The 23556-nt window shown below is 40.9% G+C and overlaps 1 protein-coding gene across 1 annotated transcript; it reads right to left on the bottom strand.

The window, feature by feature from the left end:
- Positions 1–613: 613 nt before the first annotated feature.
- Positions 614–22697, bottom strand: rsf1b.1 (remodeling and spacing factor 1b, tandem duplicate 1). The gene is made up of 16 exons (XM_082548868.1): positions 22491–22697; positions 20124–20215; positions 17429–17521; positions 16503–16708; positions 16322–16413; positions 10902–13156; positions 10149–10430; positions 9518–9622; positions 9147–9226; positions 8118–8172; positions 7905–8017; positions 6769–6836; positions 6351–6564; positions 6033–6253; positions 5294–5473; positions 614–4001 (listed from the first exon to the last, which is right to left on the bottom strand). The coding sequence occupies exons 1-16, from the start codon at positions 22642–22644 to the stop codon at positions 3436–3438; spliced, it is 4776 nt and encodes a 1591-aa protein (XP_082404994.1). The 5' UTR covers positions 22645–22697; the 3' UTR covers positions 614–3435.
- Between the last annotated feature and the right edge of the window lie 859 nt (positions 22698–23556).

Raw genomic sequence — 23556 nt, 5'->3', positions numbered from 1 at the left:
CTGTTTTTAAACCTTGGTCGTCTGCACTTTAGGACCAGAAACCTCCAGGTCGGGGCTTTTAATTTTCCCCAAAGTCAGCGGTAAAACCCACAGTGAGACAATTTATGTCACTGTGACCTACGTCTGTGGAAAAGGCATCCTGAAGAGCTGACCCTAACCCCTTTATATATTAATGTTTATTTAAGCTAAACAATAAAATGTCAGATGTAGCAAAAATGACAGAAATTAAAGCTCATATATGCAAATTTATATTTAATTACTTTTTTAAAATTTCCACAAGGTTCGATAAACACTCCAGGGTTAGACTGCTTTATTATACATTGTGCTTTATTGCAGTTATTTAATGTTTTCAGGGAGTCTCTTCTTCCTTAATTCAGTTTTTAATGTTTTTCTATGGTGGGCTCAGTATTTATTTATGTGTTTGTGAGGCAGGGAGGTCAAGGGCTTTTTGGTACATGTTCATGTCTTGTTGGCAGCTCAAACAACAAAGGGTGCAACTGCAACTCGTTTCTAGCCTGTTTTTATTTTCTTATGTATCATTTATGTATTTTAAGCGTTATAAGGGTCAGCTGTTTGTGCATGTTTTGCATTTGTAAAACGAGCACAGTCGACATCAGGCTTAAAACCCATTTTATTATGACAAATGTACAAGATCGGATTCATAAGAAATAACAGTAAAGTTAACCAAAAAAAAAAAAATAAAATGTAGGGAGCGGACAAAACGTCACCAACCAGTCTACAAGGATCTATACACAGTGGACAGGGTGTCTTTCCTCCCAGATTCATCATGAGGTAAATAGGAAACTGTTAACACTTCAGTCATTGGCACAGACCTCTTTCTCTTTATTAAGCTTTTATTTCTCTCCATCCCTATGCAGGTCTCGCTACGGGTTATTTCATAACCATGAGATACACATTTATACATTCTCCTTATCTCTGTGGAGAATATAAACAGGGTTACACACAGCACACAGACACTCCTTTGCTCCGTCTCGACCCACCAGGACACGCACCTCTGTTACGTCTGTAGAACCGGGTTTCTATATTCTGCCCAGCTAATCTAAAAGCTAAATATCGTGTATAGACGCCTATGCTGTGCAAGCAGCACGTATAGGTTTTTGTCTTGGAAGTCATTTTGGCCGTGGCCAGTATCAAAACGGTATGATAAATAGTGGTTTATCCTCTGAAGACCATGCTGAGACTAATTTACAAAATATTTTACAAACAGGCTTCACTCCCTCTCAGTCCTTGATTATTTTCCACGGCGACGTCCCGTTCTTCCCCCTCAAGCTTTAGCAAGTCAGCGCATGCTTACCCCGTATGCAGTTTCACTGCAAATTAACACGCCTACTTCACGAGTCCCTCAGCACAAATGCACCAGGTCAGGAGATCCTGAAAGCATGCCAGAGGGTTTTTTTTTTGCGATTTTCTTACAAAAACTGTTGTGCCAATATTACTTCCCTACAAAAGAAAACTATAAGAAACTCATGCAATCCCAAAGAATTGCTCGATATATTTTTCCATGGTTAAAAAAATGCCTCTAAATATATTACAGCAAAAACTACAGATATACACACAGACTGGTTCCAGCAGAGGTCAGTGAAGTCATTGGTTTGCCTTTTTCCCCCCCTGTTCCCCTGCAACCCGACACATCGCTTTAAAACAGTTTGGTTTTCATGATCCTGATCTGATCCGAACCTGAGCTCAGGATTATGGAAACGGCTCATGTCAGAGGAAACAGGAAGATCCAGGGGAGTGGAATAAGAGAGAAAACAGGCTTTCAGAGCCGAGTGTTGTTTATAACGAAGGAGTATTATGTCTACATTAAAAAATATATATATTCAAAGGATGTTTTTAAAAAGTCAAACCAGGGAGTTATTTTGCTTCAACTAGGTGATCTTTTTCTGGATATTTTAACCCCATTCTTTAATGTAAACCCTAACACTCCTTCATCCATTTAAAGATACTAAAAATCTAAAGACCTGCAGGCATCTCCACCCACAAAGAAAATAAGACACTTTACATTATTTCCTCAAAGAGACAACAACAAATAAATGTTTAGATATACAAAAAAAAATAGATTTACTGAAACCATGAATCACATGAAAGCGATGAGAAGAGGCTAGTCTGGATCAGGAGGGAAGGAGAGTTTCACCTTTTGATTTGGTTTCTCCAAACAAACTATAACCTGAAAGTTCAACCTCTGATGCTGATGGCAGTGCGCGTGTAGTTAAAATAATTATATATGTATACAATATACAAAAGCTACTCTAACATTCAACGACAAAAAATTAGGTTCAAGGGGGGGACGAACGAAGGTTGGTCACATATATACATTCACACCTTCATACGATGAAAAGGAGGGGGGTATATTTGACTGATTAACATTGACAAAAAAAAAAGGGGGGGGCGTGGTTTAATAACAAAATACACACCGGATATGATCAGAAAGAACCAATAACTTATCAAATACATCCCTCACATGAAGCAGTAGCTCATGTTAGCGCAGCACGAAGCCTAAAAACCAAAAATCCACCTGTAGCTCCTCTAAAGCTCCACCTGCAACAAACGGGCCATAAAGGGTTAATTAGTGAGCTTGAAAGAGCTTTAAAAATGCCCACAGGTGGATTTGACTGAAAATATCATGTTTAGGAAATTAAACATACATTGTTTTAAAAGTATTAACGAACAAAAACCTCTAAATTAGTGCCGCACCACGACTGCCCCGGCTTTCGTCGATTGTAACGTTGGAAGCATGTTTGTTAACGTTAAAAAAAACATCTGGTGCTAAAAGCTGCTGTGAAAGGTCAGCGTGCCAGCTGGTTAATTAAAGCAGACTAACAAGCTAAACCCGCTTTCTTGTAGCTCATCGCGCCGTGTTTGTGCAGAGCTAAACGGCCGCGTCTATCATCTCATCTAACCCTGCCCGGTGAAGTGCGTTTCAATCAACATGATTGCATTTCTTTAAAAAGCCATAAAATGATAAACAGATGTCCAGAACTTGGTGCCAATTATGGAATGATTTGTTTTGTTTTTTTAAAAGTTATTCAGCTTTCAAACAGACTAACTTTTCCCCCAGTTTCAGAGCCAAAAGTGATCAAAACCAAAACTGAAAACAGGACAACGATGACGACAACCGGGGGGGGGGGGGACGGTGCTTCGGCGGGTCAACTGGTTATTTCCAGACAAATGAGGAATGGTATGTTGGTGGACTTATTGGCTGCAGGATCCCATGGGGACAGCGTCACACTGGAGGTGTGGGGGTGGGGTCCAGGCTTCCAGGTGACATGAGAAAAATGGACATGGAGGAGGAGTTGTTGGCATGGGAGGGAATAATAAAGTTAAGCAATATAAAAATACAATACCACCAAAAAAAAAAAAAAAAAAAAAAAACAAAGAAAAAGAAACCAAACAAACAGTACACCACTTTTGTTTTTACAATTGTTCATTATTGCAGACGTAGTCCACGAGGTCTGTGACTCCTAACAGGTCGTCTTCGTCATCGTCCTGTGCCGCAATGTCCTGCCCCACCAGCCCGTTTGGTGCTATGGCAGCAGCCGGTGTGGCACTGATGCTTTTGGGCGGCTCCAGATGTGGGATAATGCCTGGAGCGGTGATGGTAGCGATGGTGGCAGCGGGCCGGTTGATGATACCCTCGAGGCTCTTTATGGGGCTTTGCCCGTTGGCGGGCGGCAGCTCTACCAGGCCACAGTCCAATGCATTTGTTCCCTTTGACTCCTCCTCTGCTTTCTTCTCCTTCGGCTTCTCCTCCTGCTGCTCCTCGTCATCGTCGTCATCCGAGTCGATGCGGTTCACTCGTTTACGGATGGGTCGATCCTCCTCGGAAGATTCGTCCGAGTCCTCGTCGGAGTCGTCATCTTCCGACGCTCTCCTGCGTTTTAGCGCTAGGCGTCTGCGTCGCTGCCGGGAATCTTCCTCCGATGAGATTCTATTCGACCTCCAATCCCTCGAATCTTCCTCGGAGTCTCTGGAGAAACTCGCTGGGAAGAGAAAACAAGAGTCACATTTAGTCTTGCTGTCATCAATCATGTTCACGTCAACATTGCCTCATTTACGCGTTTTGTTTTTCAATCAGTTAAAACTCAGCAACTTAAAACTGATGCAAATAATGAAATAAGACTGTGTGTGTGTGTGTGTGTGTGTGTGTGTGTGTGTGTGTGTGTGTGTGTGTGTGTGTGTGTGTGTGTGTCAGTCAAACAGTCAGAATTTAAATAAAATCAATTGAGGAAGAGTTTGAAACAGCTTCATCTCTAAAAGACTGCATTAAACCAACACTTCTCTGCTGTCGCTGTCCATGGTGCTGAAAGTGAATGCACTTTGTCAGGGTTAAAAATGAAGTTTCTCACATGACATCAAGAGCTCATTGCTTGACAGTTGTCTGCCATCTCACAGGGTGAAATTGGATGCGAAGACTGTTTTGCACCGAAAAAAGCACCAACAATTGCTTTGGTTTCTAGGAGATTGCTGGGGTTGCCTGCAGTTTTTAAACACCTCACCCATAAAAGGTCATTCACCAAATCAACAATGAGGCCACATAGGAGTTTCAAATTGATACTATTAAAAAACTAAACTACCAAAAATCTTGGATGAGTTAAAATCTCAGAGAGGTCAGAGGTCAACTTAAAAAAAAGAAAAAGACTTTTTAAAATTGATACCATAGGTGTGGCTACAAGGAGACTGAGGTGTACTACTCCTGGTCACCAGTAAAAGCTCGCCTTCGCAGTAAAAGTTATGCAACTTTCTCAGTTTATGATTTGGGTCATACTTTTGAGTTTCACTACAGCTCAGAGAGCAGCTCCGTTTGTAAGTCCATCACCTCTACTAACAGTAAATGTGCAAGCATCCAAAGCAATTACACGGAAGTTTTCCCTCGTGAATGGCAGGTGTGCCGGATGGTCATGAACCAGTCTCTAAGCTGGTGTGATTTATGTGGTGACTCTGGTCTTAACTATTTTAAGATCAAAGAGATGTCATGGGTACAGGAGGAGTTAATAAAGCTTAGATACTGCAATCTGCTGAATATTATCAAAACTGGATGAAAAAGTTCTTTTTTAGAAAGACACCAAACTTTTGTATTTGTTTTAAAGGATTTGTTATTAATACAGACCCAATGAGTTTGAAAGTTTGATTTTTATTCTTACCTTTAACAGTAAGTCACAAAATATTTTAAGATAAATTAGTGGAAACCAAAGTTGCTCTCCACACTTTTAACTCATCTGATTAATTACTAATCTAAATAGATTAATCAATCACTCAAGTGTTTCTGACTGACCGTCGCTGTCGGAGCTTTCCTGCTGACGTCTGGGTTTCGTTTTGGCCTGGTTGGTTTCGGCCTGAGAGCCTTCAGACTCGGACGTCTCGCAGTAGTTAACCTGCTTCTTCTGGCTTCGCCTCGACCGCCGGCGGCTCATATCCAGATCACTGTCGCTGTACTCACTGGAGCCTTCGGTCACTGCACAGAAACGCACAAAAAACAACAAAGAAGCGGTTAAAAATCAGAGGATGACCTGCAGCAGGAATATTCTTAGAAACAAATTTTAAATGACATTGTGCTCAGACATTTAAACTGTAATTCTGACTTGCTTGTGTACCCAGACGCATCCCCTTTTTAACCTGCTCTGTTTCTGTAGTTCATCCTAAGGAGGCTCACCATCAAGAGCAGGGTTAATGCTGGGTCTCTTTCCTGCACCAGCACTTGTCTTTTCTCTTAACTTTCTTTGCAGTTTTGTGTACTAGTTACTAGTTGAGCTTATCATTAGTCTTGTTTATAGTTTTACCGGGGGCTCCAACCTCAAATATTTGTGTTAGGTCTCTGCGAGTAATTTCTGGGTTTAAGTACTGTAATAGCAGCGTTTCAGAAGCGATCTAAGGTCTGAAGCTTCTGGTTATAAGCAAAGATGCTCTGTGGGGCAGACAACTCGACTACAACTTGCACCTTTTAACCTGTAGTCATCTCTTTATTTCAGGTTTTAGAGAATAAGTAAAAAGAGTATAACGTAAAACAGATATACCTATTTCATCCTCATCGTCATCATCCGTCTCGTCCTCCTCATCATCCGAGTACCCTCTCGGTCGCCGCCGCTTTCTGGAGCTCCGTCTGCATGTCAGCAGTCTGCTCCGCGAAGACTTTCGATGCCTACCGCTACCGTTGCTGCCAAAGTCGCTGTTGTTGGAGTCGGCCTCTGATTCAGCTTCCGTGTCGTTGTCCGTCACAACAAACTCTTCTTCTGAGCTGCATCCGAGCAAACAAGCGAACGCAGAGAGAGTTCAGCGTCTGGTGAACAAAACTGACAGATTTATGAGATTGGAAACCAAAAGTCAAACTGTACCTTTCACTGAGGCGAAACTCTTCCTCGCTCTCCTCCTCGTCCACGGTGCTGTCGCTGTCCAGGTCGTTGAGTCGCCGGCGTTTTTTCCTGCGCTGGCTGGCGCTGGGTCGCGGCGGCTGGCCGTTCTCCTTGCCCTCCTCGGCTTGTAGGATGGTAGAAATATCCTTCCCTCTGTGCCCTGTGATGTTGGCCATATCTTTACCCCGACCCGCTCCTGCAAAAACACCTCAGTTATATTAAAAACTTCACATCTTTCACATTTGAACCGCTTCTTGTGTAAATATGACAAGTTGCTACATTCTTCTGCATTACAAACAAGACGGATACAACATGTTAAATGAGCTTCAGATTTTGGGTTGATCTTCAGAGCCAGAAATATTTTCAGCAAAGTACACAGTACAGTTTCTTCTCCTCCTACCTCCACCCTCTGCTTCTTTGATGTCTTCTTCGATAGCCTCCTCGATGGCCTCGTCAAACTCATCAAATCTGCAAAGTTTACATCAACACAGACAAGAATATTTTTTGCTGCCTGGAGAATTTAAATGCGTCTCTGCCAATAATAACACAATCACCTGTCCAACTGCCAACTGACTCCAAGGGTGTTTCCACACCTGCAGCGTTTAGTCCGTTTAAATCAAACTGTGGTTTGGCAATCGCACTCAGGTGCTGACCAAAACAACCGCACGGAGAGTTTTTAGAGGGGGTGGGATTAATGCAGTTTCAAATGAAGTCAACACAATTGTTTATAGTGCAAACCTGATCCGACTGCGATCCGAACCAACTACTAGGTGCAACTAGGTGTACATTACAAGTTTGAGTTTAAAAAAAGAAGAAAAATAAAAACTACTACAGAGCTGCAAAGGCCTTTACAGGTTAGCAACGAGCTTTGAAATGAACCTAAATTCTCCGTTTTCTTGAGTACCCCAGAACACAGCACCTTCCTGTTCCTGTTTACTTTTGTTGGTCGAGCCCAGACACTCCTGGCCAATAAGCAGACTGAACATTAACGTAGAATTTTCTCTGTGTGAAAACAAACCAAATCAAAGGAAAAAGCTAGAAGTTTACAAACTGATTTGGGCCAGAGTAAACCGACTATAGGTGTGAAAACACCCTAAATGGCTCACAGCAAAAGAGATGTGATAACATTTATCTCACACAGATGCACATTCAGCACCCCCCATGTCGACCAGGGTCTGTTTTCAGTAAACAAAACCTCTTACGATTTTTTATTTTCTAGATACTGGAAATAATAGGTAATCTTTTTATGATTTATTTAGGGTAAAAAACAAACAAACAAACAAAACAACCCCCCCCCCCCAAAGAAAACATCTGGCAGGCAGATGTAACTCCCCACACTGTGGCAGATCGAGCTTATCCAACAAACCCAGGCCATCAACTGTTTGTGGAGTAGGCAAGATTTTCTTATGATGACTACGGCTCTATAGAAATTATATATTATCCATGATTGGCTACTAGCTACAAACACTGATGTCATCAACATCAACTGATATGGACTGGTTGCCTGAACATGCAGCAAAATAGTATGTCTCGTACCTGTAGCTGATGGTTTTCTTCGCCCTCGTTGACCTCCGACCCCAGCTCTTACTCTTCTTTGTTTCTTTCTTCTCTTTGATAATGATCTCTGGTTTTTCCTCCTCGACCTCAACCTGGAAAGAGTTCAGCGTCACTTACATTCACAAACATCAGCAGCAGTCAATGTTTTTTTCTGTTTTTATTTAAGACCCCATGACCTCACTAAGTACTCACAGAGGGCGCGATGATGTTCTCGACACTGATTCCAACATAAATCAGACGCTCTTTCCTGGAGAAGAAAAACACAGTAAGATGATCACACAAAAAAGTTAATCCGAGTGTCCTGTTTGTCAAATAGTGCAAACTTGTAAAAGCTTTGCAGTGCTTAGTTAAAGAGCTGCAATTTCAGAGTAAAAGCTGGAATACACATCTACAGAAAGTGGACAGGATTTTCATAACACTACATAACACTGAGATCTTTTCCAGCACAGGAAATAAAATGGTTTTTGAGAGTACTGCACCTTCAAGGCAACACCATGGGTGTGCACTATTCTTGTGCACAGCTGTATAATACCACCAGGGGGCAGTGTCAAAAATGTACAGAGAAACATGCCTGTGGGATATTCTTGTTTTAGCTTCTAAAATGTTAAAACCAATGAAAAAATTTACTCTGCAGCAGCTCTGTGACATTTTTGTGAATTGCTTTCCCTTTATGGTGAACTCTACTGCTGCTTACTTCCTGTCAAGCCCACTTATCAACCAATCACCATTTGACTTACAAATGATTCCTGTCACGTTACGTCACTGTAGGTAAAAAGTAGGTTGCGTTCACAAAATCCTTCTTCCTCAACTGAACGGGAAACCACCGCAACAAGCTCCAAATGAAGCCAGGTGAAAAACTAACAGTTAACAGGTGCAGGCTTTTTTTTTTCCCCTTGCTTTCTGGAAAGACCTGTTACACCACTGCTGAAGTCCAGAGAGATTTCAAATCAGAGAGTGGAAATAGAACAAAAATTGATTAAATTTTACTTTCAAATTGTATTGTATTTATATTTGTCCATCTCCACTCAATTCTGTGGGAAGATGCTGTTGCTACGTCTGTGCCACAGCGGAAACGCAGACCGTCTAAAGGACTGTTTACCTTCCTTAAAAATATGTATGTAATGTGGAATGGTTCAAAGTCATACCCAAACTGGGAACCACTGGCTTCAAAGTAAAACAAACTGTTAAATTCAACAGCAGCTGAAACACAAACTGTCTCACCTCCTCTCAGCCCGCTCCTTCTTCTTCAAAGCAGCGTCGAGGTTTTGGAGCTGCTCTTCGAGTTTGTCGCAGAGCTGCTTCTACAGAGGGGGGCGAGTGATACATTTGAACTTTAGTTAATCCAGTAGCTCTCAAACTGCACTTCAGCGTCATGATATCAAACACCACACAAGTTTTAAAGCCATCATTAAGACTTCTTAAAAAAAAACAAAACGTGAAAAACAGCATCAGTGGACTCTTGTTGCATTATTTTAATCTACATTAAAAACACATTTACGCTGTCTTTTTCCTCCCGGTCGTTGACGCCCCACAGATGTAGAAACACTGAGCTAACTATACATTTAATTTTGAGTGCACTGACTGGTACGTACATGCTGACAGGGTGGACAGAACCACTCTCCATCGGGGATGATCATGAGCGGAGGCCTCAGACAGGCTGTGTGGTAGCCACTGTCACACGAATCGCACAGCAGGATCTGAGAAAGAGATACAGGCAGATCGTAACACAACAAAAGCATTTCTCTCAACAAAGAAAGAAGAGTGCAAAGTTAGCACAACCCATAGAATCAAACTACAGTAATGAGGAAATAAATCAGTGGCTGTTTTTTCCTGCTTGCCAAAAGTGACGATGCTACTCTATGTGAGATCACTGTCGGTTAGGAGGCGTTTTTCTGCTTCAGACTTTAACGAAGAACTCCCCAGCTGCCCTAGTTTCCTCTCATATTTGTACTGATATTAAATGTTGGGCTATATTTACATCTAACAAAAATAAATTAAAAAAAAAAAAAAAGCGTTGTTCTGCCTTCTCCCCACTAGGAGGAGCCTCAGGACTTGTTTCTTTTCCAACCTCACGGCTAAAAACTGCCCCCTGATTCAATAACACCCTTAAAGTCTCATTGTTAAAACCTTTCTGGATAATATTCCAGTCTCTCCTTGCTGTTATAATTTGAGTCTCTTTTCAATATAAATATATGCGGGTGAGATTTTACAGATGTTACCCACCAGCTCTGGGTGATTTGAAAGACCGCAGTGTTTGCAAGGGTCGTCATTGGGAGGTAGATCTTCGTCGGATGAGGTCGAGGAGTCCGAGCTTCGTCTTTCTCGGTTACGGTTCCGCCTCTTTCTTGTACGCTCAACCTTGTAGTCTTCATCGCTGTCGTCTTCCTCCTCGCTCTCGTCTTCTTCGCTGGACTCCTCGTCGCTGTTTTCGTCCTCGTCTTCCGAGTCTTTCTTTCTGCGGCGCGTCCGAGTGTTGGACCACCGAACCCTTCGCCTCTTTCTCGCCTAAAACAAGCAGTAATGAAAATGTTAACGGAGGAAAAATAGAGCTGTGCAATCTGGAAAATGACCAGTCTGTACATAAAAGATGGACCAAGCCATGGCTGCAGTACCTTAAGCCTCCATTCTTTCTGGTGGCCAGCAGAGGGCGACTCCACTGGCTGCAAAAAAAGGTTATTCCCAAGTTTAAGGACTGCAGGACCTTCATGGCCCACCAGGTAGAAACCACTACTACAGAAATCTACAGGAAAGACATTTCAAGTCTTAATATTTTTTCTTATGGTCATCAATTTAAATTCCCCAATAAAAGTCAAAAAGGCTGATGAAGCAGGTTACACCTTAGGGTGGGCTTAACTCCTGACTATCATGAGTGTCCCTCAGTTTCTCATTCACCTCTAAGTTTCAGATGTGGAATAATGTCACAGTGTCTATGTCCATCTTTTGTATACAGTGCATGGAATGAATGCATGGTCTTACCTTGGGTTTGGTTTGGCCTTCCTGATCCGTCTTTTTCTCTCTTGGCTTCTTCTTAACGACCTTCACCACCTCCTCTTCCTTGTCCTCCTCGTCTTCACACTTTTCCTTCTCACCCTTCTCCTCGTCGCGCTTCTGAGGCGCCTGCGACTTCTCCTGCTTCTTGTCCTGGATCTGTACTGCCTTTGGCGTCGGCCTAGAGATCCTCGGTGATCTTCGCAGGGATCTCCCCACGTTTGTGTCAGACTCTGAGTCCCCCTGTCGCTCCTCCCGCTGGAGCTCAACTTTCCTTCGGTTGACTGGGCGCTTGTTTTTCCGGCAGACATCCTCCTCCTGAACATCTGCTGGAGCTTCACTGCCATTCGCCACATCTTTTTTCGCTTGAGAGTCCACATCCTCGCTTTTGCCCTTACTCTCCTCAGTTTTTGAGAGTTCATCTGCTGTGGAGTCCTCTTTGCAGTTTGAAAGCTTTTCTTTATCAGTGTCCTTTTCACTTTCCCTGTCAGCATCCTTTTTATTATCTGATGATTGATGCTCTGCCTCAATTGCGCTGGGGTTTTTCTCAGAATCCTTCTCTTGTTCAGTCTCAGGTTTTTCATCTGAGGTATCCGTCTTCTCAACAGGGCTGGGCGTTTTATCCTGCCCTTCAGATGGCTGCTCTGCTGGCTTTTGTGCGACAGAGTTCATGTCAGCTTTGTCATCTTTTTGTGGTTTTGTCACATCGAGTTTTGCGCCCTGTGCCTCTGCAGCCACAGGCCCAGACACAGAGTCGCTTATCTTGGAAGCATCACGTACCGTACCATCTTCACAGTTGACAGTTTTCTTTATGTCTTCTGGTTTTTCTGTCTTTGTCTCACAGACTGTGGGAGCCATCTCTGCATCTTTGATGCCATCGTGCTTCTCTGCAGCTTTACATGAGTCTGACTTGTCGACCTTTTCGATAACAGGCTGGTCCACACTCTCCTTAGTGTTGGCTGTTTCCTCCGCTTTCTCACTTGTTTTTTTAGTGACAGACTTTGATTCCGAGGTTTCAGAGTCTACAGATTTCTCTGGTGTGTCTGCAGATTGTGTCTCTGTTGTCTTACAGCTTTCAGGCTTCTCTTCCAGAGCAAAGCTATCAGTTTTCTCTACATTACCCTCAGATGATCCAGTCTCTTTAGAGTCACTCGTATCTGTTTGCTTGTGCGTTATATTTTCGGGCGCCTCGGCTTCTTTAGTCTGACTCGACTCGGACGTGTCCATGTCTGTGCAGTCTAGCTTTTCCTCTGGTTGTTTTGAAACTTTTGATTCGGCTTCTTTGGATTCGACTTCATGATTTAAGTTTAGGTTCCCTGACTCATCAGCAGTTAATATTTTATGACTTTCCTTTAATGTTGTCTTGTTCACCTTACAAGACTCCTCTGTGTCTGCTGGTTTGGATTCTTTCATTTCTTCGTGCTCTTCGTGATTAGAGGATTTCTCTGCTGCATTATTTATCTCTTTAGATAAAGGTGTCGGTTCTGTCGGGGGCAGCGAAGACTCGCATGTTTCACTTTTTTCCGTTTCCTTTTCATCTTGAGTTTTCTTCTCCAAATCCACTTGGTGTGAGGTGACTCCCTGTGGCTCGTCCTTTTTAACCTCCTCGTTGGTGGTCGGAGCGTCGTTCTCTTTAATGTCGACAGATTTCTCCACAGCTTCTGTTACTCGCTCTGGTGACCCTTTTTCTGATTGGGTAACTTCACCATTAATATGATCATTTATACTCAACGCTTTCTTTGATTGGTCAGGAGTCGAGTTGTCTTTTGCAGCCTCCTTCAGATTAGAAAGAGATGGATTTTGCACTATAACGGCATTATTTTTATCAAAGTCTTCACTGAACTTCATTCCCCTTTTTTTCAAAGGGATCTTGGCCTGCTGGTCATTCTTCATGGCTTGCTGCATTTCCTCTGCACTGGACTTCTTCGGTTCCTCCCCTTTTTCCTCCTTTACTGATGTACACAACGTCTCAGAGGCCGGTGTTTGTTCACTTGAGTTAGATTTAGTGTCCACAACTTCCATCGGCTCTTCTTTGATGTTCTGGGCTTTTTTACTGACATTTTCTGAGTCGAGCTCTGCCTCCGCTTTACCTTCAATGACACCATTTAGTGCAGATTTTGCTTCTGAATTTTCAGATTTCGTGTTCTGTGTTACTTTTTCAATGCTCTCCGGCTTTGGAGAGACTGACTTGGTGGAGTCTTTGCTGTCTTCATCTGATGTATCTTCAGTCTTTCTGGTCTCACCTGTAACAAAATACAAAAAAAAAGGAGAACAAAAAGATTAAATGGCTATTAGGAGCTCTGATGTACTTAAATACTCAAAGTAAGTAGAATAATGTCGATTAATATGAGGTTTATTTTGACAGAGTTCATACACATTTTTCACGGTCAAATTCAAGCACTTTTTAAAAAACTTTTAAGGTCCATTTTCAAGCTTTTCCAGCACATTACCTAAAAAAAGAATGCATGTTTCACTTTGCATCACCTCAGTAAGACCATGTAAATATTAAAACAAATCATCTTAAGTCGAGTTAAATGAACTTTCTTTCCCGTTTGTTAAAACAGAGAAAAATGCACCACACAAAATAAATACCAAAAAAGGGAAATTGTTGCTTTATATGCATATAGTGTAACTCAAAAAACACATTTCTCTTAAAAATTACAATGTGCAACGCGAACAAATCAACTTGTTAGAGATATTCATCTCCACTTGGGAAAAAAAACAACCACCCCACAAAACAAGAAAACTGCCCCAAACACCACAATAATACACAGCAAGGCTAAATTAAGTCTTCTCATCAGATATTGATGCTTCTTTCCTATATGACACAAAAATAGGAGACAGATGTTTGTTTGTAACTAGTTAAGCACCCACACCCCCAAAAATGGGGGCAAAAGGGAGGAGATTGTGTTTAATCGGTTATAACAAGACGTCAAAAATATAAGTCCTGACATAAGTAGTGTCTGCAGAAACCTCTGAATCTCAGCTAAAAGCTCGTGTAAACCATTTCTACAACCACCAAACAAAGCAAAGACACCAAACAGTTAAAAGAGCAGTTACGTCACCATGAATCTGTGGACAGGTAATATCCATATTTTGATTTATGATTTTCTGGAGTTAAATGTGAACCAAAGTATATTTTCAAAGGTGTTATATGCTTTAAAATACTTTTAAATAAATTAGGTGAGTGAAATAAAAAAAACAAAATTTTTCTATGTTTGAGTCACAGTAACTTATTTACACCTCTGATGACATCTCACAAGTGTTAGTTGTATTTTGATACCCAGACTGTTTACACAGAGTTTGTTATAGCAGAGAAATACTTCATTTATTTTGGTCATTTCATTTCCAAGCAGAAAGCTCAGAAAACTCCTGGGAGCCTAAGAGGTTAAAGTTAATTCCCAATAAAACTAACTGAGATGTTTGACTACATTGCTGTCTGTATTATTGTTAAAGTCCTAAATGATCATTTTAAAGTGTTTGTGCTAATAACATCATGTACAGTGAGACAGGCAGAAAGAACAGCACTGACTGGGAGAGGCTTTGAACAGATGACATACTCAGTTCAATTCAACATATAAGACTTTGCACAAAAAAAGCCTGGAGCCTATCCCAGCTACCACAGGCGAGAGGCAGGGTACACCCTGGACAGGCCAGTCTGTCGCAGGGCTAAATTATTTTACTGCGTTAAATCCTTGTGGAGTATAAGATTTCCTTGTTTACATTTATACTTGTCATCCAAGTTATGAAAACAAGAAAACTGCTTATGTCTAAACTAGCAAGATGCCAAACCCTGAGGTGCTCCCAGTTCATTCATTAGTGTTAGACAAGGTGCTCAGTACTGCTGTATGAGTGTGTGTGTGGCTGGATGAATAAGACTTGTAGTAAAAGCTTTGAGTGATTAATTAAAGTAAGTGCCAGTCTGTTTATCATTTACTATAAATAAAGCTTTACTCTGGTTGTGACACCTCTTTTCTGCCTCTACAGTCTGAAGCAATATTTCAAGCCATCACATCATTTGGAATTTCATTAAATTTCTTTATCATTGTGCACATGTGAAATGTATCAACATAGATAATCTAGTGTTAAAGACACAATGGTGTCAGTAGATTGCACATTAAAGTCAACAGAGTTTTGTTTTCTGACTTCTCCCATTTAAGCACATAATCCCAACTACGGTGGCCACTGTAGGACAAAGAACTCTGGCTTCAATTAATCTAAGTGCGAGTAGACTGGTGTCCTCATCCATTTACTCTGTGGGATGTAAAACTATGTGAAAATCCGATACAAGTCAAGTAGTCAGCAGAACTCACTTCTGACAGCGATACTGAGGTGCGTTGTTGAGATTATCCTGAACTTCTGTTGGTACGCGCTGCTGTTTTTGCCATTGTTAGCCTCGGTTAGCTGCTGTTAGCCACTGGATCTAACATTGCTGGAATCAGATACTTAGCAAATAAAGTGTAAGGTGCGGTTTATAGGACACTCCAGCCTGACATTAGCTGACATAACGTTAGCATTTAACCAGTTGCTGTTGTTGTTTAACCACCTCATTGTCAAACGACCAGAGACGGGAGGCTCACAGGTCTAATCTGCTGATAGCTGTGACAATATCAGGAATAAGCGAGCATGTTTTGTTTTAAAGCCCTGATTTCAGTTCAGGAGATGAGTTTGAGCTTTTACTCAGATGCTGGCCTCCTTCTCAGGTGATAATACATATCTATGCTTACGAGTTTTCTTCCTCTTCACCTTTGGTGTACTACGCATGTGGCCAGTCTCTAGTAACAAACATAAAACGTTAACAGCAAAACAGCCACTGTATTCAAGATGGCACGTCAAGATGGTGGCCTCCACAAACCATACTTTTAGTAGATTAATTCCAAATTTATATATTTATATAGATAATGATGATTATATAATTATATAGATAATAAGACACATCTATGAAGGAGAAAAGTATATACACCAGCATTAAATTAGAAACAAGTGCACATGGGCACCACGCCACCAAGCCTCTGTCAGTGCGCCCCAGGGTGGCTGTGGCTACAATGTAGCTTGCCATCACCAGTGTGTAAATGGATGGATGACTGAATGTGTAAAGCGCTTTGGGGTCCTTAGGGACTAGTAAAGCGCTAAACAAACAAACAAACAAACAAGGGGGGGGGGGGGGAGCTGCTAAGGGGGTATGAAAATTATGATCCAACTGGCACAAGAGAGGTCAACTGAAGTGTGATAATCACTGCTCTGAGCGTGCGCTATGCCAGCAGCTCATGTTGATCAAAGATATTATTATTCAAATATTCAGGTGTAGGTTCCTAATGAAGTCTAAACATTTCTGCAACAATCTGAACTAAAAATGCAATCCAGAGAAAATTGTAACTGCTGGTTTTTATACTGAAAAACTCTTTTACCTTCAGGCTTCGTTTCCTGTTCTTTTTTCAACAGCGCAGGATCAATCTGCGTCTTCAGCAGAGCCACAACCTCGGCCAAATCGTTTCTATCTCTGCAAGGAGAGAGACGAACACATATTTAAAAACATAAAAACAAACAAACGTTTATTTCACACCTGCAGGACGTTTCTGTCCGTTTTACCTGACGATGCACTTCCACGATGACCCGTCCAAGTCATCCTGCTCCTCCACATAAACGCGCACGTTGTTGTCCTGGTCCAGTTGAAACCAGTACATCTGTCCGTCTTTGTCCCGGCCGATTGGCTGCAGGCGCATTTTATCTGGGTCCTCATCGTTGATGGCGGTTTTGAACTTGACGTTGTCGTCAAACTGACACTCACACAAATACTGCAGAAAAAAGAAAGGCCCAATAAAGGAAAGTTTATTCAAACACAAACAAAGTCAAACTACCTCATAGAGGCACAGAATTATATTTTTAAAAGATTTTAGAGCAGAAACTTGAATATTCGTGGTTCAGCTGAAGGTGCAAAACCTCAGCCTGTGTGAAAGGGAAAATACACCATTATTTAACATTTACATGGACTGAATCACTTAAGTTACGTTGACAGTTTGATACTGCGTCACTATGTATTAACCCAACCAGGTCTTATAAAGGCTACCACGCTTCTACTTCTGGGTCACTTCATTCGCTCAGGGACTTCTTACAGAAAGTTTGACTATGTGGCCACAGTCTGCATTCTGCCCCAACCAGAACCTTCAACAGGTGGAGAGCTGATGAAGCTACACTGGGAAGAACCAGTACTTCGACTCGAGCTAGACAAAAGGCAATCTTTTTTAGCTGCTTCCTCCCACCCCTGGTTTATTTTACAAAGCAACAAGTGGAGATTAAGTTAAAATACATGTTTGCCTACATCTTTAAATCTGACTTCTTGAGAACTTTGCTCTATTTGCAGCTGTCCCACTCGTCTATGTTTGGGTGATACCTGCAGCATGTACACAGGTGTGTAAAAGCGGGCCAGTGGAGGAGAAAACGTTCATTTATAATATCTAATAGGGGAGAGGAAACCGGACGGCCATCCTGATATCCACCAACAACAAAAAACTCACTTTAAGTATCCCCGTCTTGCACTCCACCGTCAACTCCTTGTATCCTTTTTGCTCGAGTTCCCACGCCCAGGTTGTGTTGAACTCCTGACATACCTGCAAGGGAAACAAGTAACACAACAAAGTGGCATTAAAATACATCACATGCTTAACCTTTATTTTCAGAAAAAAGTCAAACTGGAGACATTAGTCAATTAATAGAGGGTACACAGTTACTTCTTGAGTACAAAAAGTAAAAAATAAATAAGAGCCTCCGTTTAGATGACTTAAAGTGTCATGTTTCTGAGACAGTAGAAAAAAAAAGATGATATTTCAGGCTCTCAAGTCTTAATATAACAATGGTTACATTTTTTGGTCAGAGAAATAAACACAAAGCAAGAGTGAGAGGCTGAGGTTGGCCAGTCAAAACTGTTACTTCTATTCTGATTATTTAAAACATAAATTTTACATATAAACATTGCCATAATGTGTGTCATGCCCATTTCTTTTATTTCACAGTGTTTTTGTGCTTATGTGTTTTTGCATGTTTGTGTTTAACTGTTCTTTATTGTTATAGCAAACAATAACAGAGGCGACCACCTTAGAGCATCACATGCTGGTTTACTGGGACCATTTGTCTCCTCTCCCTCATTTTTTCTAAATTGTTAACCGTCCCTGTACTTTTTTTTTTTTTTAAATCTACTAAAAAACATTATCTTAAAAGCAGACCCGGGCATTGTACATCCTGTGGGGCACATTCGGCCTTTTGGCTGTCCCTGACCAGCCAGTGTGAAATTAGGATTCAAAGATAAGTATCCATCAAAGAATGGCTTACTGTTTTTTGCAGTTTTGTGGGAAAGGACAACACATTTTTACTGCTTTGATTTTGAAGGTGACTGATCATTTATTTTTACATTCTCATGTGTGAGTAAGCAAATGCAGCATCACTGTAAATACACTCTAATAAAAGATTTTTTTAATCAACAACACTGACTTTTGAAGTCGGAGGTCAAGCTGTGAGTTTAGTCTGTGGACAGCAGACTGGTGGGTTTAAGGACTGCAGTTTCAATCACCATTATGAGACTAAACACCCAGAAATACAAGAAGTTTTCAGAAGAAGCATTTGAGAATGTGTCCAATCCAGCTGAACCATAACAAGACTGATTGAGGTGAGGACACTGCAGGAAATCTGGAACTCCAGTTTAAAAACAAAACAGACTATTGTGACTTTTTTCTCCTTGACTGTGGATGAGAGTTGTGCTGTCTGTCTACACAGGATCTTTCTATATGTGGTAAGCAACAGACTTAAGATCACAGAGGAACTGGCAGCAGTGCACTCAGTGAAAGGGACTGTGACTTCTTCACAGAGGTAAACGGTTGCTTGGAAGGGCTATGGCTGAAATGGGACAAACTGGCAGGTGTTCCAGCCAATGGCTGCTCAAATCTGACAGGAAAATGTTTGGCCTTCTGAAGTGGATGTAATATAACGAGAAATAAATGAAACCATAAATGAAACTGGTATCTTTGTAACTGGTAGACAGCAGGTGCCGAAAACTTTCTACACATAAGGAGACCTTCTCAAAAGATGTTGGTTCTCTTTGAATTTGCCTTCATATGTGAACAATCGTTCTCAGTAATGAAGTTTAATCCAGACACAGATGGTCTCTCAGTCACAGTCACCTGCCCACATTTACACCTCAGACACTGCACCTGACTTTAAAGCACTTGTTAAAGCCAAAAAAAAAAAAAAAAAAAAAAAAATCAACAAAAACCAACAACTCAATTTTCTCTCAATTAACAAGAAGAAAACAAAACAAAAAAACTGAATACCTGCAGAAGATGTAATTGGAGCAAAAATAGCAACAGCACTTTGCATAATTTATAATATAACATATTTATAATTTTGCAAAAACATGCACATTTTGTTCTCAATTGTTGATTAAATTATGACTTTACTATGCCTGCTTCACATTTTCATTGTCTAACAGTGACATCTACATCTCACTAACATTGAGCACCTTATTGGTGTGGGCTCCACAACAGCCACAGTTTCTCCTGCGGCCCCTTGCAAAAATTACGAGCCCACCCTGCTACCCTGATGCTACCTGCTGACATCACCCCCGAGTACCTTTTTCTACTCTGAGCGCAGGGATTACTGCCGTTTATTCATGCAAACAGCTTCGGCTCCTAGAGTGGTTACTGCAGGATGGGTCTCTCTGATAAAACAGACCTGTCCATCAGATTATTAAACTGGGTTTTATTTTCCAAATTTGTCAACCTAGTCCCAGTTTAGTAGATCCCAAAGTTGATATGCTGCAACGTTAAAGTTTTGTTTTTGTTTTTAAATAACCAGATGATCTCTATAAAACCAGACATCTGCTTAACCATGTGGGAAGTATTTTCTATTAAAAAGCACGTTTTTGGAAAGCTGTTTGTTTACAAAATAAATAAATAAATAAATGTAAAAAAATTTTTAAAAAAAAGGCGGGGGGTTGGATGTCTGGCTAATCTTAATGGCTGTGAAAGTACAGAAAGAAAATGGTCTGAAAGAACATTTCAGCTTCCTGAAAGAAGCCCTTTTAGGTACTCTGGATGGAGTAGGAGCTGTCTGAATATGGCGCTATTTATTTTAAATGTTAAATAAATATTCTAGATTGTCCTGTGCCAAAACACTGTGGCGGTACTTCTTTTTCTTTTGTGCTGCGTGTCAACCGCTTACCTTGACGAGATACTTCTCCCATCTGTCTGCAGACACCGATTTGCCGATCTTCCTCAGCAACTTAACGTGAAGATCAACCAGCAGCTTTGGAACTGCGGAAACAATAAAACAGAGAAACCCGTTAGCGTCCGAAAGGCATTTTAGGTGTGATGCTACAACTGTTGAGGAGAGTGTAAAACAGCCGTAAAGCAAGTAACACTGTCAGGTAACAGCATCAGCTGCTGTGACTGGAGATGAAATTTATTGCATCGTGGGAAAAGCTGATCAAAAAAAAACCAGAGTGCAGACAAAAACAGCCAGGCAACAATGTATGCAATGTCTATGTAACGCTATTGGGCTTTTCATGCTAAATATGGCCCTTTTGACAATTTCTAACATGTGAATGCAGAAGAAAAAACCCTGATTCTTGTATGTTTTTCTTACTGAACTTCTGCCCATTTTATTGATATTAACTTCATCTTTTCATCTTCGTTTACATTTTTTAAAAGCTCACATTTAATTAATTAAATACATTTTTTATTTTATAACATTATTTTGCAATGAAAGTGTTTCCCCTCTGTAATATTTACATCAAACCAAGTCTGAGAGATGCTCGCTCTGATTGATGCTCATGAAGAGTTTTAATTGACAACAAAAGAATCATTTATCAGAGCATCTGCAGCAAACCATCTAAACCAAAAACAAAGCAAAAAGCCTTTGACTTAACATAAAATGTAGGACGAAGTCAAAAATGCGCAGATAAATAGGATTAATATTTGACATACTTCATTTTCATCTCCTACTTTCTTTATAGGGGTCACCACAGGAGCCCAACTGCCTCCATCTCACCTAATCCTTAGCATCCTCACTAACCACACTGAACATCTGCACATCCTCCTTCACTGCATCAGTGAACCTTCTCTGTGGTCTTCCTGTTTAATTTCTGCCTGGAAACTCCCTCTTCCACATCCTTCGTCAAGTATATCCACTATCCCTTCTGTGCACATATCCAAACCATCTCAGGTGTGCCTCTCCTCTGATGTACTCATTCCTAATCCTGCCCATCCTGCTCACTTTTCGCACCTTCAGCTTTGCTTCCTGTCTTTCTGTTAGTGCATAGATCATAGCACGTCTCACTACCGCCTTGTAAACATTCTCTTTCACTCTTGCTGCTATCCTTCGCTGTGCGGGAGTCAGTGTCAACACATTACAGAGCCTTATTTATCTTTGTTTTTCCCATAAAACAAGTTTATTCTTTACACATGCCCGCCTTTTTCTGTTTACCAACATGCACTGGAAGGCCTCTAGGAGAAATACAACACACTGTATCCTTATAACAACATATATTGTTCCCTCGATTTGAAAAAGTATATACTTTTTAAGTATATATATTTTTAAAAAGTCTAATTTTAATCAAATAAAAGCATTGAGCTTGAAACTGTCAATAATTAATGGGAATATCGAACGTAGAAAAAATGTGTCCGTGGTGTCCTTTTAAAACACACGAGGTGATGGCACATGCTAATTAATACACACTCAATCAGGAACACTTTCAGATGAGGACGCGCATGCGCTAATCGACGCAACGGGATAAGAAAAACAGTCAAGTCGACCACAATTAGCAGCGAGAGCGGAAGAAGAGAACAATTTCTTAATTACCGTGAAATTCTTAAACACCGTTTTCTATGATGTGGTTATCGCTAAGAGTTTGGAAACAATAAAAGTCACAGTTAATTTAATTTCACATCAAAATCGCGCATATAGTTCCGCAGTAACCAGCAAAACTATTGCGTTTCTAAGGCTTTAAGTTATTTTATTTTGAAAGCGCCTACGCATTTGTCCTCTGTTTTTGTGTGGCTTGACGGTAGCTGCGCGAAGCACCACAAGGCAAAATATTTTAAGTGTAAATAAAGTGCACAAATCCGTGCTCGTTTCACACACTGACACCTTCGGAGACCACTTAATTGAATCCACGCCGCGCTGCGTGAGCTATCTCCATGTTCACCGCCTCGCGAGCACTGTCACGGCCGCATGTTTGTGTGCGTGTTGTGTTGTTTTACGTTACAACGGCAGATAAAGGCTGCTTGGAAAAAAATTAAGCCCAATTCAAAAGCTAAAAAAGTGACAGAAAACCTCGAATAATTCGGCCCGTTTGCAGCTGAATAACGATCAGAATGAGCACAGACGTGTTTTCTACCTCGAATGGCAGCTTCAGGGCGGAGTTAAGTTATATTTAAGTGAAGGAGAATGTTAAAAAACCAACACAATAACACACAGCCAGCTAACATTAGCTGCTACGTGCTAGCTCGCTACCATTATCATTAATGCAGCGGTGAAGTCTCTCCTCCTCCTCCTCCCCGTGAGCAGCGGGACCTTTTACTACCCTACCTGAGGATGTGTCCTGCAGATACCTCTCCAGCTGAGGAAAGGTGAGCTCCGGCAAGTCCAACAACGCTCCGTAGCGCTCAAGAAAAGAGCAAATCACAGCGTAATTTGGACACAAACCGGGGGAAGAACTCGCCGTTGCCGCCGAAGCAGCCATCTTTTCCACACCAGTGCAAGCCAGCCGGAATTAAATGCATGAGTTCCGAGTGTTACCAAAATAAGACACTGGGCTTGTAACCTGTCCTGAAAAGACAGCTTTTTCCGTCTGCATTAATATTTATTTATTTACAGTTGCACTTCCTCTGTGTCAAATCAGAAAAAAGTTGCTTGAATTGCATTGGCTATTTAACACATGTCATTTATGCAACAGAATCACGTATTTAAAGGTGTACATCAGATTATTAATGGTTAATTCTACAGTTGCAGAACATTTGTATCCCACCCCTGAATTTGAAAGCAGTCCATGCACAGAAAAATAAAAACATACATTTAAAAAAAAATTATACTCGTCCAGAGACAAAATGTAAACCTATTTTTTTAAGTTGGTCCAAAATATGATTTAAAATACAAAAAAGTTCTTGAGGACTCCCAAAAGTTGTAGGCCAAATATATCATTTTTATATAAGTTATTCATTTTTACATTGTTTTTTTTTTTTTTTTTTTTAATTTTGTCGATATTTGTTTCTTATATGTGTGCTAACATGCAAAATAATCATGAATGCTTTTTTAAACTCACAACTCACAATCTATTGTCCTTTGCAATAGTTTGAATGGTGTATGTATGTATGGTGTATTTGAGCAAAGATTAGGCCTAAGTTGTCCTCCAATTCTAGAATGAGGCTAATTTATGCAATTTATTTTCTACCAGGCAGCAGATTTTACCGTGGTGGTCCTTGTGTAATGTAAGGTATAGTACTAAATAGTCCAACAAATCCATATCAGTTTCATGCTCTGTATTGTAACTGTAATGTCTTTAGTGATCTTCAGTTAATTCTGGTTTAAGCATTTTAAGAGAAACATTTTTACAAAGCATAAAGTCGTGTGAAAAAAAGGATTCGGCCCATTCCTC

This window comes from Aulonocara stuartgranti, assembly GCF_965226115.1.
Source record: "Aulonocara stuartgranti genome assembly, chromosome: 10".
In the NCBI taxonomy this organism is placed as follows: domain Eukaryota; kingdom Metazoa; phylum Chordata; class Actinopteri; order Cichliformes; family Cichlidae; genus Aulonocara; species Aulonocara stuartgranti.
Note: the sequence above shows the minus strand (reverse complement) of the source record. Positions and strands in the feature narration are given on the sequence as shown.